The sequence below is a fragment of the Pavona decussata genome, unplaced genomic scaffold (assembly GCF_977016875.1).
Source record: "Pavona decussata unplaced genomic scaffold, jaPavDecu1.1 SCAFFOLD_131, whole genome shotgun sequence".
In the NCBI taxonomy this organism is placed as follows: domain Eukaryota; kingdom Metazoa; phylum Cnidaria; class Anthozoa; order Scleractinia; family Agariciidae; genus Pavona; species Pavona decussata.
The window spans coordinates 586,783-605,000 of NW_028145545.1; the positions used below are offsets into that span (position 1 = coordinate 586,783).

The 18,218-nt window shown below is 39.4% G+C and overlaps 1 protein-coding gene across 1 annotated transcript in view; it reads right to left on the reverse strand.

Annotated features, from left to right (window-relative positions):
* Positions 1-18,218, reverse strand: part of LOC146468382 (uncharacterized) — a 35,141-nt gene that overhangs the window by 14,416 nt on the left and 2,507 nt on the right. Inside the window, exons 3-8 of the mRNA XM_085124643.1 lie at positions 15,138-15,798; positions 14,192-14,257; positions 13,505-13,573; positions 11,956-12,630; positions 11,284-11,475; positions 5,313-5,858 (exon numbers count right to left, since the gene is read on the reverse strand). Coding sequence (XP_084980769.1) covers positions 5,313-5,858; positions 11,284-11,475; positions 11,956-12,630; positions 13,505-13,573; positions 14,192-14,257; positions 15,138-15,774 — 2,185 coding nt within the window. The 5' untranslated portion in view covers positions 15,775-15,798. The remainder of the gene's footprint in view (positions 1-5,312; positions 5,859-11,283; positions 11,476-11,955; positions 12,631-13,504; positions 13,574-14,191; positions 14,258-15,137; positions 15,799-18,218) is intronic.

Here is an 18,218-nt window from a genome sequence, read left to right on the forward strand (position 1 = left end):
TGGTCATTAGACAATAGAGGTTAATCTGCGTTGACAACACGTTTGGCTGAAACTGACAAGCTGTTGACAAGTGGACAGTTCTAAAAATGGCTCTCGCGCACGGGGGATCAATTTCAGATGTATCGTTTTCATGCAGATTAACTGAGCGCCGTTGGAGGTTTAGTTTTGAAGGACAAACAAGAAGAAGCGTTGAAAAGTTTACTGGATGGCAAAGATGTGTTTGCTGTACTACCTACTGGCTTCGGGAAGAGCTTAATATATCAAAGCTTGTCATTGCAAAAGAACTGGAGGGCTGCGTCACTGATCCGTGTTGTTTAGTTATCGTCCCGCTTCGCAGCATCGTAGAAGAGCAAGTAAACTACAACGATTTTGGCATGACAGCTATAGATTTCGAGAAATCGAACGAAGCCTTAAAGGACATTAAAAGCAACAAATACAAATTAATCTATGCCTCCGCTGAGCAAGCTTTATCGAGCGAATTTCTCAATTTGCTAAAGGACGACTCCTCCGAGCTTAAGAAATCGTTGTCGCTGATCGTGGTGGACGAAAGTCACACTTTCCACGTAAGAGGTGTTTTCAGAATCCAATGCTGCCTTTATAAATTCGCATATGGTACTGGCATTCCGAATTTTCAGGGCACATTTTGCGCAAACACGGGAAGACTTCTTCGTATCTTGCGGGATTTCTACTCCGACATGCTTTCCAACCAGCTCGGCTAGGGGAGTGCTGCTAACTCCCGATTTCTGCGGGATTTTAAACAAATTCTCCGTGGAAACACGGTATCTGCCAGACGACTTAAAATCAACGTAATAAAGACGACAAGTATTGGAAATATCTGGCTTCTTAGCTGATGGTTTAACCGATTTTTTGGGTGTAGTGTTCACCGCCTCCATTGGAAAACGGTGATGTTTTTATCACGCAACATTCATGTATCATATGTACCTTTGTGTATTTTTATTTGGCATGTTTTTTTATCAGAGGCGGAGTTTGTTAATTAATGAATGTGGGCAGGGGTCAAATTCCTGTCACGCCCCCTGAACGCGAGTCGCAGTGAAGTTATTACAGTCCCTCTATTTTTCTCGCCTCCTCCCAAAGCGTCCCCCGCCCCCTAAGGGACGGACCATTAGAAAAGTGATGGAGGGGGGGGGGGGGGGGGGGATTTTCAGTTTTTAAGGAATTTTTTTTTTTTTTTTTTGCTCAGTGCTTGTGCAGGAATTTTTTTTTCGGTTGATACCCTCTGCACGAATTTTTTTGTTGTTGTTGTTTTCCAGAAAAAAAAAAAAACTTAAAATAAAGGATTTTTAAAAAAAGTTGTACTTTGTGGGCTTGGAATGATTACTGACCTTTAACCCTGAGACAATATCTAAAAATTACAGCATAATGGTCAAAACTAAACAAAAACAACGAAATTAGTGTCTAAATAGTATCTAGTGCTGGTAGTAAAATCAGCCTCATACTTAAAGGGAGAGTTTCACGGTTCGGCGCATGTGCGAGCGATAACGTAAGCGCTGTCAGGCCAATTGTTTTTGGACCAATTAGACGCGAGTACACAACACCGGCGGGATATGGCGGGCAAGTCTTACAACTTGCTGGCATAAAAATAAAACTGACCGGCCAGTGTTTCGGTCACGTTTCAGAAAGAAACAAAAAGGCTGTCCATGTAAAATACATGGGGATTTTTGCAGCGCCGCTTCGTGAATGTCCCATGACATTCAAGAAATGCCAGAACTTATGCGAACGTATACGGTTTTATTTTAGTACAATGTCGATATCTCGCGGCATCGACCTTTTGTTATTACGCGCGGTTCGAAAAGCCGAGAAGCTCCCTCAAACTTACGTACTTAAATCCAGTATTTCATCAGCATTCAGTGACAACCTTACTATAGTGTGTACGCTCGATAGCCTGATTTTATTAGACCAGCGAGAATGCGAAGAACGAGAAATCCGCAAGCTTCAAGAAGCGATGCGACCGTTTAGTAACAACAACACTGAGCGTCCTTCCGAGATGCTGGAATGCATTTGGGAAAACTCTGCCATGGTGGCAAATCAAAACTGCGTTTGCCATTCGCAATGACCATAAATTTATAGATAAATGAATACCTTACAATAGATTTTGTAGTTTGCCGCAAATCTTTTGGATTTTTTTCTACTGCCCGTTATTCGAGCCCGCTAATAGACGACTACAACTAACTCGCACATTTGATCTCATATTTATTTGCTTCGCGTCTCAGTGTTGTACAATTTCTTCCATCCAAAGCAAAACACTGATGTTTGCTGCTGTTTGTCCGTCGAATTCTCCGTTTTTGACAGTTGACTTCCATATGAACAAACAGTACGATTGAAATCTAGAAAATCCTCGCGAGTTCATCCAAAGCCAGTTGGTGACCTTTGCCATTTCCAGCGAAAGCAGATGTGCCGCGAAATCGTTGTCTATTTTAAACAGACTTATCTCTTTACCAATTTTCTACGTTTGGTGGACGTATCTTGTTAACCACACAGGATTTCTACATCCACGCCACTTTGTCCGCTTTAACTTCTGTGCTTCCAGAGAGTCCACAGAACGTCCCGTCGCCGGTCGGCCGCGACGTCTCCTTGCCGATCCATCGACAAAAATGTCGTTTTCGGATGCTAAAACACTTTTAACCTTACAAAAATCGAACTTATAATTACAACAGGAAACAAAGATTATAAAAAGTGAAGAACGAAGAGCGGATGATCCAATTTCGGGCGCGATTTCAACAGATTATTCCACCACAAGCTCGCATCGAATTTAGTGTCGACCCGTACAATTTATTTTTGAGCCGGTCTGCTCGCGCATGCGCTTTACCGTGAAACTCGGCCTTTAAATAAAAAGACTGATCATCATTTTAAAATAATTTAAACCAAATTTCATGTACTGTCTGTTTATTGATTGTTTACTTTTTAACACATTTTAATAATTTTAATAAGCCAGACAGTTGGAGTCGGTCCCGACGATGTGCGTCTTTAATAGAAAGGGTTCACCGTACTATATTCAAAGTAAATTTGTCCTACATCCTGATTTTTGCAGTAAAAGCTTTAAATATAAATTATTTTAAAACTATGTCGATTATTGACCGCCTTAATCCTTCAGTAAACAGCAAGTCATTCACAAGATACAAGGTACTTTCGATCACCAGATCACAAAGCACTTTGTGCGGTTTTAATTCGCCTACAGAGCACTTTGTGGTATTGACAATGAGCCACAGAGCATTTTGTGGTGAATAAAGTGAACACTTGCCCTTCAATCTTGTCGGGAAAGAAATAGGCGATGCTTACCGCTGGTTCAAACAAATCCGCAACAAATCTAGATGCTCCTACAAGCGTTTAACAGGACTTCTTGAAAATGACTCAGTTTTTTAAATTTTGTAACCATAAAGCACTCTGTGGCCCAACGAATAAAACTACAAAGCGCTTTATGGATAAGCAGATATCCTGGAAGCGTTTTACTGACAAAATCGTTTTTCTTCAAAACTAATTGACCTATTGCTCGTGATTATTGGGTTTGCTACCAGTTACAAACACAAAACAAAATACTGAGTTGTAGTAAGGGTAAATTCCAGCCATGACACAAAATGTGGGGTTGGTTTGTTGTTCATACAAAACAAACTTCCACAAAAAAATTTAGATTTTCAAAACATTAAAAAGGCCATTTTGGGGCATTCTGGAAGAAATTTTCTGTTATTAAAACACTAAAAGGTATTTTCTATAATAATTCCTTAATCTCCTTCTGCAAGAATTTTTTTTTTCTTCCGGCTCGGCTTGCAAGAATTTTTTTTCGGGCATTTTGGCTTGCACGAATTTTTTTTTTGTATTTTCTCCACCCCCCCCCCCCCCCCATCACTTTTCTAATGTCCGTCCGTAAGTAGATTTGATACTCTTCCCCAGGTTAGACTCGGTACGACTGAAAGTCAAGATGGCCGTCATTAACGGTAAGACGCGCTCGATCTCGACGATCACACGGAAAAATAGGGGACTGTGAACAGTCTAGTGTCGACCAAAAAGATATCTCTTACTACCTGGGTTCAAGGTCTGTACTGTAAGTTACGGACGGAGTTTTTTTCCATTGATCTATGGTCCAAGCGCGAAGGGCCATAAATCAACGGGAAAAAACAAGGAGCAGTAACTTACACTACGGACCTCGAACTCGGTTAGTAAGATGTTTATTATATCTCTGATGTTAATCGAGCGCGCGAGAAAGGAAACTTTCAAATTTAGCGGGCCGTACAGTAAAATAAGGCCCGATAAATTGACCAATTACACCGCGCGTACTAACTGAGAGATATAATAAATATATCTTATTCGATGGTTTTACATATAATACGCGCGGATATTTTGCGAGTTGCGTAGTATTTTTCCGAGCCCCGAAGGGGCGAGGAAAAATACAAGCAATGAGCAAAATGTCCGCGAGTATTATATGTAAAACCATCGAATAAGAGATTTATTATTCCACTACAAAAAGATTTTGTTATTTTGGCTTCTCTGTTTTGGTAACAGTTTTCAAATACACCCGACATCAACTGTCCATCGGTATATGGCGCGTACGAATGATGTAAACAACACAGAAAGCCAGTTAAATGTCTTTAATTTGATTAGATAAAATGAAAAGATAAATGACAAGTGATTGGCATGCTAAAAACTTGTTTTCGAGTCTGCATTGTTTCAAAAACTATTCTTCGTCCAGTCCGGACATTGTTGCTCCTTTTTTCTGCCTTTTCCGGCCGTATTCGCTCTGTTGTAAACCGGTCAAACCGGGACACTACAGTGTATTACGGTCTCATATTTTGCGCGTTCTCTTGACCTTATTTGGTGAAATGACATAATAGTGGAATAATAAAGTGGAGTAATTTACCCGCATTGCTCTTTACGAAACGTAACATTATATGGTAGGCTTCATATAATAAGGGGTGAATTAATGTTCGATATTTGGCTGAGGTGTTTAAACAAATAAACAAAAAAAGTTCTTACTTACAGGCCTGCTCAATAAAGTCAACATCTCCCTATGGGCCAAAGACCATTATACATGCAGGAATTATCGTTTAATGAAAATCATCTATCGCAATACAAGCTGTGCGTTTATGTTGATAATTCCAATAAGGTTGTGTGGCTAAAAGGGATGTCCAATTAAACTGGCACCAAAAGTGTACCTGCATTTTTTGGTGACTTGAGGTAGCTTTATTAGATAAAAGCAGCCTTACAGAGACCACATCGTCTCTCATTTCGTAATGTCTAAAGACCCAACTATAATATTTCTAGTATACTACTAGGTGAAACGTCTATTCTGTAAAACTCACGTGATTGTTGCAGGAAAAATTCTTGACAAGCTCTATACTCCTCTTCCTCAATGGTTGTCGTGAGTTTAACCTCGATTGGGCCAAACGCCTTCAATAATTCCTCTGTCACAAGAAATTTCTGAGCCATTTCATTTAGATGACCCGTTTCATAGTCTTCCCACAGTTCTTCAAGGATCTGCAGAGAACTGCATTGCACTGTGACTATCAGACTTCCTTCATGGCTTCCAACAACCAGCACATTGCGCACGTCTTCGAGATAACGTACATAGCCACTTCTCTCCTCTGGACGAGAATGGTCAAATGCCGTGAAGGAGTGAAGAGCAATAAAGTTGATTACTTCCTCTTTAGATGGAATGCGTTGATTTCCAATAGTTCCACTCTCAGAAACAGTTGTGATCATTGATGGTCTCCTAACTGAGGTATCAGGTACTGTTGCGCCTTGAATATCAACTTGGGATTGTTGTGAGGCTGCTGGACTGCCCTGATTTTTCACTTGTGCTACAGGTCTTGTGATGGTCTCGCAAACAAGCCGGAGATCAATATTAGCTGTGGAAAAAATTATTCTAGTTGCATGTGCATCTGATGAAAAATAAACTTATAAACTGGCAATTAAACATTGCTTATGAGTTGGAGCATTTCACGATAGAGTATTCCAATCACTGGGTCCTATGTATTGTTACCAGCCGCCCATCCCCCCTTCACTGTCAAGCGTAGCACCATTACTGGCTATTCTCTTCGCAACACTGAAGATAAACTTGCTGTCCCCCTTCCCTGAACCAATTTTCTTAAGAACAGTTTCAGGTATAGTGGTGCGGTGTTATGTAACAGTTTGCCAACTCACTTACGGCAGGCAGAATTCCTAGCATCTTTCCATCCTGGCTGCAGCGGCTTCTTTTAATGTAATTGCTTAACAAAACACGGCTCTCATGTAAAGCAGTTTATTTAATTTATTGTAGGTTTAGATTGTTTAGATTACGAATTTTGTAACTAGTTTTTTTTGATAATTAGTACCTAGTCTAACTGATGAGAATACCGTGGATAAATAAAGTTATTTGACGTTGACTTTGACTTTGACTGGGTCTACTGCTTGATACACAATCCTTAGTAAAAAGTCAGATAAAGTTTAAAACTCGCAAAGAAGAGTTTCTTTTTCAGAGGATATAGTTTGTTCGTTTTAATTTTTTTGTTTGTTTGTTCGTTTGTTTGTCTAAATACTATCAGTGACTACATCGGAGAAGCCATTTATAACTTCTAAGTACACGAAACCTTAGAAAACAGCATATCTTAAAACACTGTGTTTGGAAATCCAGTTTCAAATTATTTGCAAATGAATTTGCGAATAATTTGAAAATGTTGCTTGAGGGCAGATCTGTCAATAAACCAGAGCTGAGCAGATTTCGAATGCAGGACAACACGCAAGAGGCCTGTTGGTACAGCTTCAAAACGATAACCCGCTTCACACAATTAATCTTCAATGTAGGTGCGTGTCCGCTTGATCCGGACAATAACTGCTGTCATTTGGCTGATTAAAGCAGATTTATACACTTTAAATTCAATAAGGAAAACCTATTTAGAAAGCCGATTTATGAGAATTTCAAAAAGAATAACCGAGCCTAGAAATTCCTTAAAATAACCCAGATAGCACTCAGACTTGTTGGGAAACAGTAAAACACGATTTTTGAGGGTGAGAGGCCAGCAGGTTTTACAAAGCGACGTGATTGTGCTTGGAATGGAGGATACGGATGAATTCGTTTCGTCTAGATGACACAGAACACCCACCACAAGACTTGTGAAAAACACTTTCATTCTTGAACACATATATCTGAGCTGATTTTCCAGAAGGTGGCTACAGAAATTGACGTTTTTGTTACCTTTTCTTAAGATATTTATTTATTATTATTATTATTTTTTTTAGCGTTTCCTATTGAATTTCACATCAGTAACTTAATAGATTACAATGGTCATTAGCAAATATTTATAAAACCAAAATATTTTTCTCCTACCCCCCCCCCCCCCTCCCTCCCTGATTTGCTAACCTAGCCCCAACTCTCTCTCAAACGTCTTCTAACCGCGCAACGATTTGGCTTTGAATTCGGCGTGCGCTCTGAGATCAGAACTAAGTCATTAGACCTAGCGTTTCGTTTGGCTTCGTGAAGCAAAGTTTTCCTGAGGCCATCATTAAGTCTAGTGAGGGAAAAAGTCTTACAAGTGCAGCGTCCTGCCTCGTCTAATATGCTCCCTATTTAACTGTTACTCGGGCGTGAACTATGAAGGATAGCATGTTGTGTGCTTTGCTTGAGGAGGTGACAGTCTTTGGCTTTAAAAAGTAGGTCTTAGGGATGATTTCTATTCGGGCAACGAAAAGGGCGCTAACCCTTCCCTTTTCAAATGTTGATTTCAACATCCGGGACTTAAGCTGATATGGAAAACACTAGCAAGAATGGGCAAGGATTTTCTCTTCAAGAAGCGTGAGTTTGAAAAGCTATTCTATTATTTTTCGCCGTTATAACTGTAACGTTGTTAGGCTAGTCATCGATTAGTCGAGAAGTGCGATTTTGGTCGGATTTTCGGACTCAATGTCATAAATAATTTCCAGATGTTCGATCGGCGTGATTCTCATTATGTCTTGAATTTATAATTAAGACGGAAAATCAATTTAAAACGCTGTCTTGCCCCGCTTAAGCCGATTCTTTTGTGGAAGGCCAGTCTTGAGCGCTTAAAGACCGGGTTTTGGTTGAGATTTAAGATGCGTTGGCGCCGTTCAGTAGTAATTGCCAAGTTCGATCGGCGTGATTCTCATTATGTCTTGAATTTATAATTAAGACGGAAAATCAATTTAAAACGCTGTCTTGCCCCGCTTAAGCCGATTCTTTTGTGGAAGGCCAGTCTTGAGCGCTTAAAGACCGGGTTTTGGTTGAGATTTAAGATGCGTTGGCGCCGTTCAGTAGTAATTGCCAAATGTCACACTTGTTTAGTCGGATCACAGGTCATGTCTCATTTCACTCAGGTGTCAATTGCAATGTCACGTCTAATTCCAAAGAAAAGCCCTTCTTTTCTCTTGCATAGTATTTCCTGACCTTACTTTCTTTTGATGAACCGTAACGGGAGTATTGTTAATGACTAGCATATTCCTTCAGCTTAGAAAGTCTCAAAATGTGCTCAATCTCTGTAGCCACCTTTTTTGAAAATTAGCTCAGATATACTTACAAACAAAGACTAACACCCGAAACTAAGGGAGTTGGCTGAGAAATTTATGAACTCAAGTTAGAGTTCTTCTGCTAGGCAGGTCGATCTGATATATTTATATATTGTATGTATTAAACCCATTTTAAAACCACTGGTGATTCTTGCAATTTGCTTGGCACTCGACAGTGCGATTTAGTCACGAATCGCCTTTTTTTCTTTTGTTAAGGGCCCATTAAAGTATCTTTTGATGCCGTTGCTAGGGAAAAATCAATTTGCTATAACTCTGCATGTGTATGTTTTAATTGGACCAAATTTGGGCAATACCCATAGGGGGCGAATATGGTCCAGTTCATGACGTCATCGGACCAGGTTTAATGTCACGTGACCAGAAACAGAAAAATGCATTTTAACTAAATGGCTTGAACCTTTTTTCCGCATTTTCTGTACAATAACAATTCAAAAGCCGTTTTGAAGAAATTTAAGCATGCGTTTTGGTTTATAATGAAAATTAAAAAAATTAGAATGGAAATTGTGCTTCTTTGACCACTCTTTTGCGCATATTTTTTTTGTTTTTCATTTTGTCGCAAAACCCATGCTTGAATTCCGAGAAAATATGATGTTTTTTCGAATTGTTTTAAAAGCCAGCAACTACAATTATTTCTCGAGGAGAAAAGTTCTTTTTTCGCGGCACCGGAAGTGGTGAGCGAATTTTCAGCGGCCTGGTGCCTAAGCATTGTTGGCCAGGCTGCTCCACCGCTTGTCCCTTCCCAGTTAGCACCGTGGCCGCGCTTTGTTCGGTGTGAGTACGCAATAATTTTGCCAGTCTTCGCATCGTGGACGGTAGCTGAGCTGTTATTCGAATAGTGGCCGCGAGTCAGATAAAAGCCGCCGAACTGGATGTGCAATGATGACTTATCTCCACTTCGAACTGCTTCAGTTCTTGCTTCTTGCACGCTCCAGTCGGCGATCCTTTTTACGAACGGTGCAATCCATTCAATAATATGGATTCACTGAGTGGAACTGACGTGATCCAGACTGAGAGTCCCGAGAATCTTGTGGTAATCTTTGAAATATTGCCCATTGACAAGGGATGAAAGAGCAACGAGATTACGTATTGCAGATCTTTGACAAGTTGTGGCTTTAACGACAGGAATGCTGCTCTTCAAGTTGACTTTTTCCCCAAAATCGACTACACTCGAACTTGAACTCTTCAACTGTGTTTTGTTTTACCGAACAAAATTCGAATTCAGTTTCTTTTTCACAGTCACAGTGTTGTAGATTACTTAAATTACTGTTAACTAGGTTCTCAAGCGAGGTTGATGTTGTAAGGATCGGAAAAGTTGTCCATCACAAGTTTCGAGCTCACCATCATCAGTCAGGTTTACTATCGAGTGGTTATTATTTTTGATGTAAGAATGAAATTTGTGAGCTAGAGCTGCTTTCAAGGATAATTTACAAGCCTCCTTGCTCACCGTCTGCTGCTCCATGTTGTCTTGGGAGAGTGGTTGCAATTTAGTGGCCTCAATAGCTTCGTTTATTTGTGTTATAAGTTATCTAAACAGTGGAGTTTCTCAGGTTTGGAAGGGCAGTTCACGGACACAGGGTCGCACAGTTTTATCGCAAAAGACGTCATGGAGTTTCGGAGCAGTCAAAAAGGCCGCGGACACAGAGTTTTCTTTGAAGTTTGCAGGTGATGATAGCGCAATACTAATTTCAGCTTGTGTCTCCGCATCTTTGAGATTTCGATTCCCAACCCGACACTGGAAATCTTATACTGTCACCTCTTAGAGATTTTCCCATCGACATGCAGCCATCGCTGCGGCTTTCTGTTTACGTCCTTACGTGGACGACATTTTCAAGCAAAACACTCAAGTTTCAAAAATAGAGGTACGACTCACATGTTGTAACCGTAAAGCAGAAAATTAATCAATAAAAATGTAAACGAAAAGTTTTTCTTGTGTTTGTTGCAACGAAGTAAAAAAAAAGGTACCGGCGACTTGAATCGGCGACGCCCAAAAAAGCGCGCGAAAAAATTTTGGCTGACCGGAAGTGAAATTGCACTTGGGTAGCAACCGTGTAGCTTAGTAACGAGATACTTCAATGGGCCCTTAAATCGCTTCCTTTAGCCCATCAAAATGAAAATGAAATAATAATGACCAATCACATTTCATGACTTACATCCACTAGCCAATCAGATTGCAGAAAAATATAAGGAAAAAAGTCATTTTTTGGGAGGGGAGGGGGATAGGGGGTTGCAATTTCTGACATTGGCTATTCTATTTCCATTCTTTATCGTTGAAGTTTGCATGTTAGCCGCGCGAGTACTTAGCGAAGTGGATAAATAAATATAAATATTGACAAAAAAAAAAAACTTGTGTGTGATTTCAAAATATGGATGTCATAAAGTGGTAATTGAACTTCGTGTCGTGCAATTTTGGTCTGAAATCATACTTGTGATTGTGCATGATTTAAGACAAGAACACGAAGTTCAATTACCATTATTAAAAACTGTTTGGTTTCATTCAAGAATCAATTTAAATTAAAAAGTTAATTTTAACCGTTTAACAAAATGATAAGAAACAGAGTACATTCCCATGGCTATTACATTGATTTGTCCTGCGATTTTTGAAAATTGCTGAATAACCAGTCTTAAGCCCGCCGCACACGTGTGGAAAGAGCTGAGCAAAATGCCTCGCGAGGCATTTTGCTCAGCTCTTTCCTCACGTGTGCGGCGGGCTTTAGGAAGACATTTATCTTACTTTTCCAGTAATTTAAAAAAACTTACTTGGATTATAGTGCGGCCATCCTTGGAAAATGACAGGATCTTTCAAAATCTTAGCTGCAACGGAAGCCGCCATGATGCTTGAAAAAGACTTCCATTCATCACTTGAAGGCTGCTCACTGGCATCGCCATAACTGGCAACGCCTTTCACTATCATCCATTCAACCTTATGATCATAGGCTGCTGCATAAAGACCTAAAATGAGATGACAAGATGTTAAGGTACCTTTCTTTCGATCAAACGGCACTCGTCCAAATGTCCCTTAGAGCCTTTCGGCATGCATCCTCCTTGTTGACCAGACGTCTTAAATTAATACCATAATTCAAATCTAACAAGTGGACTGAACAGAGCTCAAAAAGGTATTACGTTTGAAATGTTTCTGATTTGTTGTCAAGCCTATTAGGAAAACTGGTCCCTTCTTAACTGCAGACAAGCACTTTCATATAGCTTTCGTGCTTGGGAATTGTTGTTGTAGCCCAATCTATTTGCTAAATGAGCCAACCCAAATCAGCTAAACCGAAACTAAAAGATAAAAACAAAGGGAAAATGAGAGAAAAGGAAGAGAGAAAAATCGCCTTTTCCTTTTGGAATCGAACCCACGACTAAGCCCTTGGAGAAATTCATTCAGTGCCGTTTACAATAAGGCTAATCTGTATGTATGACCGAATCTTTTACCTTCACCCTCCGTTTCTACGGCGATTGCTTCAGGGAATTGTTGGATAATATCTTCATGTCGCCACCCAAAACTGGCTGCTAGTGGTACGCTAAGGACATCCCCTTCGCAGTGTACTTTTACCTCTCGTTCTTCTGGGTTTTCCAACGGAGCAATCCAACCGTCAGCTACATGTCTAGTGATATTACCAATACGTCTGCTAACAGGCGTTTTAAATTCCGTTGTTGTTACCTTGGAAGATACAACGACGTCACCTAATTGGGTTTTTTCACAATTTAACCCACTGCAGGATCCGACAGAAAACACCGCTTTGGGCTGCAGGACCCCGAATGCATTTTTGACCACGTTCAAAGACCCACCTGGAGCTGAAGAGCCTTTGGAGCATTTTATCAGGGCAATCTTCAGCTTTTCCTGGTGGCCACCATTTACGGTTCCAAAGTATACGTAGCCAATCTCTTCACAGTAACTCTTGATAGGATTAATCAGATAAGAAAAACAACTTAAGAACTCGTGATCCTCCACAGTTAACAAAAGAACATCAATAGGTAGTTGAAAATCGCTCCAAGGAGAAGTGATGTTGGGAAGACCACTTGGCTTTGGAGGCTGAATGCTGAGTCTAGGGGGGTTGTCACTGCACTGTATGGAATTTCGTTGCTTATCCTGTTCAGTATCTATCCCTAAAAAGGAAATAAACCAAGCAGCTTTAAAAGATCTTTGTTTCGTCGGTCAAGTTTTATTGTTGTTTGAAAAGTAACTCCATTCCACAGAAAAATGATTCAGAATCATTAACATGTATAAGATTTCATATTTGAACAAGTCTGCACCTAACAAGAACCTCTTTCTACCAGAAAAAGTAAGTTCAAAAACTACAGACATTGCAAACTCACTTGCATTTATACGACTTCGATCATTTTTGGAAGTCGGGTGCACATTAAGTAATTGCCGTTGTCAAGAAAATTCATTGATTTGTTAATTAATGAGCAATTGTCAATAGCCTGAAATCAAATCATTTTTGAGATCTGTGGCTGAGAAGAAAAGAGAAGAATATTTGCAGGAATGATTTCAGGTCTGAAATAGTTAAGAGCCCTTTCCATCTAGCCAAAATTTTCGGTGATTAATTTCGGAACTTACCATGTCAAATAGAAATGCTTTTTTCCCAGTCCTTCTAAACTTTTAATCTCCTTGGTAAACCAGACCCGGCAATTGGTTGATCAAATAAAATCAACCGCTGGACTCGTGGCTGTGCAATGATGGCGCAAAAAATGACCAAAAAATAAGTTGTCAAAAATCGTAATTTATGTTCCAACCGTTTGGAACGTAAAGATAAAATACTTCCAATGGTCATCCGTTTGGTCCGGAAAATTTCCGTTTGATCAGAGCGTATATAACATTACATTTCAACCGAAGTAACCGAACATTAATTTAATCATTAATCATTATTAATTAATTATTATTAATCATTCATTAATTTTTCTGCAAGTACAATAACCACATGCTCTAGTTGTCTTTCTTGTTGTATGCTGAACGTTTCCTTCTGTTCCCCGTACATACCCTCCATTTCTTCATAACCATCCTTTGGTGTTTCTTTAATTTTCTTGCGCTTCATCTGTAGCAGAGTTCCTTGGCGAGAGAATTGAAAAAAAAATTACATTAGACGATTTCCTTTAACTGGACGATATTGGAGGAAAAATCGTTCTTTGTTCTTCAAGTAGGTAGCTTGTTTCTCATTGTCATTAACTGCCCTTGAGCCATACTAAGACCTTTTTTTTCATTTAGTTTTTTTCATTTTGTTCCTCTTAGGCCGGGGATCGGGCCTGAAGGGAGGTGGGGGCAGGAACAATATGGCGGATCTTCTATAACTCCGAGAATGAGAGCTTTAATATACAGCTATTTCAATTAACGTTGTCGGATTAAAATCAAGCTAAAAGACAAGACCGCAATGTTTTGTGGGATTATTTTTTATGAATAATTTTATCAAAATCATCCCTGCACGTGCAGGTCATTGTACTGCTAATTACAACCTATTGTTTTCTCCAGGCATGACTGATTTTGACGAATTTATTCATCGAAATCCCACGTAAACTTTCGGTCTTGTCTTTTAGCTTCATGCTTTGAACCGACAACGTTAGTTGAAATGACTGTAAACGATAACAGCGAACGTTGGGAAGGGTAGATAGTACGCCCAAAGATGTTTCTTCTGAGGTCTACATAACAAGTGGCAATATTTCCAGTGCGTACCTTTTATTTCTCCAAATTCATCTTCATTGTCCTTCATTGGTTTCTTTCGTTTAACCTCTACCATTCCTTTGACAGACAAATCAAAAAAGTTAATAGGGATATTTCATTCATAATGGACCGTAATATGTAACTGGTGATGACAGTATGTTATTTCTATTGGTGTAGACCATTGATATCTTCTGTTAATTCCTTTCGGCATTGTCCCATCTCCTCTAAATATCTATGCATTTTAGCAGGCTACGAGAAAGACTAATTTTTCTGTTATTAAAATGCAGATCACGAACTGAAGGCATATCAAAAAGCCCAGTGCACACTGAAATGATGATTTGCTAGCATGCAGATCATCTTGGAAAAGTAAAACAAAAGTTATGCAAAACAGACGTCGCCATTCCGCTCATAAATTCGCCATTTGTAATTGCAGTGCTCCTTTCTTTCCGCGACAAATAAAAATCGGAAAAGAGAAATAAAATTCTAACTGTGCACATTCATCACATAAACCCTTTGAGAACAGCCCTATCTTAAAATGTAATTGAACCATCTTAATTTTTCTTTATTATTGTAGTTTGAAAACATGTTCGTTCATTGTCAATATTTCTTTTGGATCCTTTACACGTTTTTCTTTTCTTTTATGTCTTAACTTTCAGTTATTTCTACTTTCCTTGCACCTTACAAGCTTATTGTCAGTGTTGAAAACAAGTTTTCTTGCAAGCAACTGTTACTGACGATGGATAAGGTTTCATCCAAAACGTGCTCTGCCGTTTAGAAAGTATGAAGTCTCCAAAATGTTATGCTGCTTAGTGAATTCAGATGAAGCAACCTTTGTGAAAGCAACTTACATACCGTACCAACAGATGTATTCACAAAAAGCAATTTGTTATTTACCTTGTAATTTTACGTGTGTACTACATGTGCATATATAATAATACTATGAAAATTGTATTCATACTTTCCATCTCTTCACGTTTATCTTTGATGTTGTCGTCGTCTCTCTTCCATTTCTTTAACAAATCTTGGTAGTGCTCTAAAAATTCAGGATCCATGCTCTCAGTCTTGAGCCGATTGATAGTTTTCCAATAAATAGCCCCAGCTCCCAGATCTACCAGTGCATTACTGATATCTCGCCACATGGTGCTAAATGTTGAGTCATCCACAAAACCTTGTCTAGCATTAAGTTTGTAGATCTTGTTTCTGTAATATATGACCCTGCATATGTTTGCTGCAATACCCGTATCTTCAGCTGGTGGAAGATTGTCCCAACCTGTCGACGGAGGATTCAAGCTACAAATATTTTTCAGCAGCAATATCAGAAGCAGCATGTCAAAGCCTCCTGATGATAGAGACGAAGGAATTATGGGGTACAGCTTTCTCCATTGTGCGGTACTTAGTACTCTTTCCTGCTTTAGAGATTGAAGTATAGGACGTGCTGGAGGACGCATCAAAACATCATGAAGATCGGTTGGAGGGTGTATTTTGTCAAAGGTATCCCTGAGAGCCTGCGATCCCACTTCCACCAGAAGACGGCACAAACAGGCGTAATTGTTTGTTTCCATGGCGGATGGAGAAGTCGGCCAAGCGGAAGCCATGAAATGGCGACAAGATTATCAGACCTATCAAAATGGAAACCATGATTAGATCAAAACAAGCAAAACCAAAAAACAGTTACGCATTACTATTTAGGTCAGCAGAGCAGCCAAATCTGTAAACGCCAGAAAACCTGTTTATATAACTTCTAAATTTTTGTCAATCTTAAGATAATTTTTCAAAACACTCACTCGATCAAATCTTTCTTTCCTTACAAGGACCGCCTGAATCGTTCCCAACAATATAGAATCATTTACAAAGCCGGTTGCTGGGACTGCAATGATTTTTATATGGGCATAACAAAACGACTTCATGTCAGGAAAATGGAACACTTCAATGCTCTCGATAAAAATGGCAGCCCGTCGGCCATTGCTGACCATGTCAAAATTACTGGACACAATATCAAGTGGGATCATTTTGATATTTTAGCATCGGACATAAGTGATTATCACTGTAAAATCAAGGAAACTTTGTTTATTCAAGAACTAAAATGAGCTTTTAATGTCAACGTTGGCAGTGAGAAGCTGGTGCTTTATTAATTAGCTGTAGCTTTTTATAGATTAATTGTCAAATCGCGGTTCCAGACCCCCTTTTCACTATTATATATATATAGTCGTAACAAATTTTCACGGCCACTTTTGAAAATATATGTTGCGTAGTATACGAAACGCCAAGTTATATAAAATGCGCAAGTTTATTACGTTTATCACCGCTGTTTGTATTTTATTTTTGCCTTGATTTTTTGTAGTGAAAAATGTTGTCTACAAGATAATATAGCCTGATTATCTGACGGTCCAGGTCACTCCCGAACACACATTCTCCCTTCCCCGTCTGATGGACTTCGTGTGAGGATAGCTCCTGACGTCATTGCGTCTTTTTTCTCTTCACCAATAATGCAATACTATTTTCTCAGATATCAGGTCCCAGTTGTTCAAAGAGCGGACAACTTTATCCAGCGGATAAAATGTATTGGTTGGAGTACATTTTATTAGCTGGATAGAGTTATCCGTTTTTTGAACAACTAGGTTCGGGAATTTAAGGAATATAAATTACACGAAATCAAAACGGCGGGAGACGTGAAGGGATCCCAGGGTCCTGTTGAGAAAACTTGTCACGTGTTTTGTGTGGATAAATTTTTTCCCCGAACAGAAAAAGGCTCTTAAAGCTTTCATTTCCAGGGAACATGTTTTACTAACCTTGCCAACGGGATTTGCAAAGTCATTGGTGCTTCAGATGGCTCCCTAAGTTCACGCGGAACTCTTGAATTTTAATCGTTAAATCGAAGTTTAATCGCGGATGTACTGTGAATCTAATAATGCAGTTTTATTTTGCTGCGGTAGTCGTTCCAAATACAGCTACTGAATTTTTTTCAAACCACACTTCTACTTCATAACCAACGATCAGACATGCTCTTTAATTTAATTTCTCAGGCTTGTATTTTCTAATCCTCGATCTCTTGTTTAGTCGTTATTGTAGAGCCGCGCTTAAAAAATTGGCACGAAAAGAGGGCGCGCTTTTCAGTTAATTATTTCTGGAAGTCTTTCCGCACAGATCGTATTTTGCATAATTATGCCATTCCACACGTCAATTGTCACACGCCAATCCGAAACTTATTTGTCATTAGTAAACAAGATGCCTATACTGGTATTTACGCGAGATGCATTTATTCCAACTGTATGCTTCGCAGATTTATAAAACTATCCTTGCTAATGGAATAGTTTGAGTCACGACGATCGCATTACGTTGTTTCCCTTGTGTTACGCGACTCAGACTTTCACCGGAAATTTCTGAAATGCCATTACTATAACGTAAGCTTCTCAATGACCCCTTTTCAGTCTCGCATCGTGGTCTAAGACTGTCAAACAAAGCACGATTCCTTCGCCAGGAATTCTCCAATTTCCACCGTTTTAAAGGTCGAGTGCTTCTTAGAAGTTATTCTTTCGATTTACGGTTTCAAAATTGTTTATTTTCCGTTTGAAAACGGCACACTTGAGTCCACAACATGTTAACAATATGGCGCCACCAATTTAATCCAAGATTAATGAATAAATCAAATGATGCTTTGACGTCACACAGGTAGGGGTGAGTGGGTCCCCTCTCTCGCGATATACGCGACAAGAATGGATTTTGATTGGCCTGCTTTTGTTGAAGACAATCAGAACAATACATCCCGAGTAGGAGAGGGGAGAGTTTAATGAACAAGATGCCTGCTATACTGGCATTACGCGTGATGCTGTGGCTGATTCATTTATTCCAATTGTATGTTTCGCAGATTTATAAAACAATCCTTGCTAATGGAATAGTTTGAGTCACGAAGATCGCGTTACGTTGTTTCCCTTGTGTTACGCGACTCAGACTATCAGCGAAATTTGCGAAATTCCATTACGATAACGTAAGCTTCTCAATGACCTCTTTTCAGTCTCGCGTCGTGGTCTAAGACTGTCAA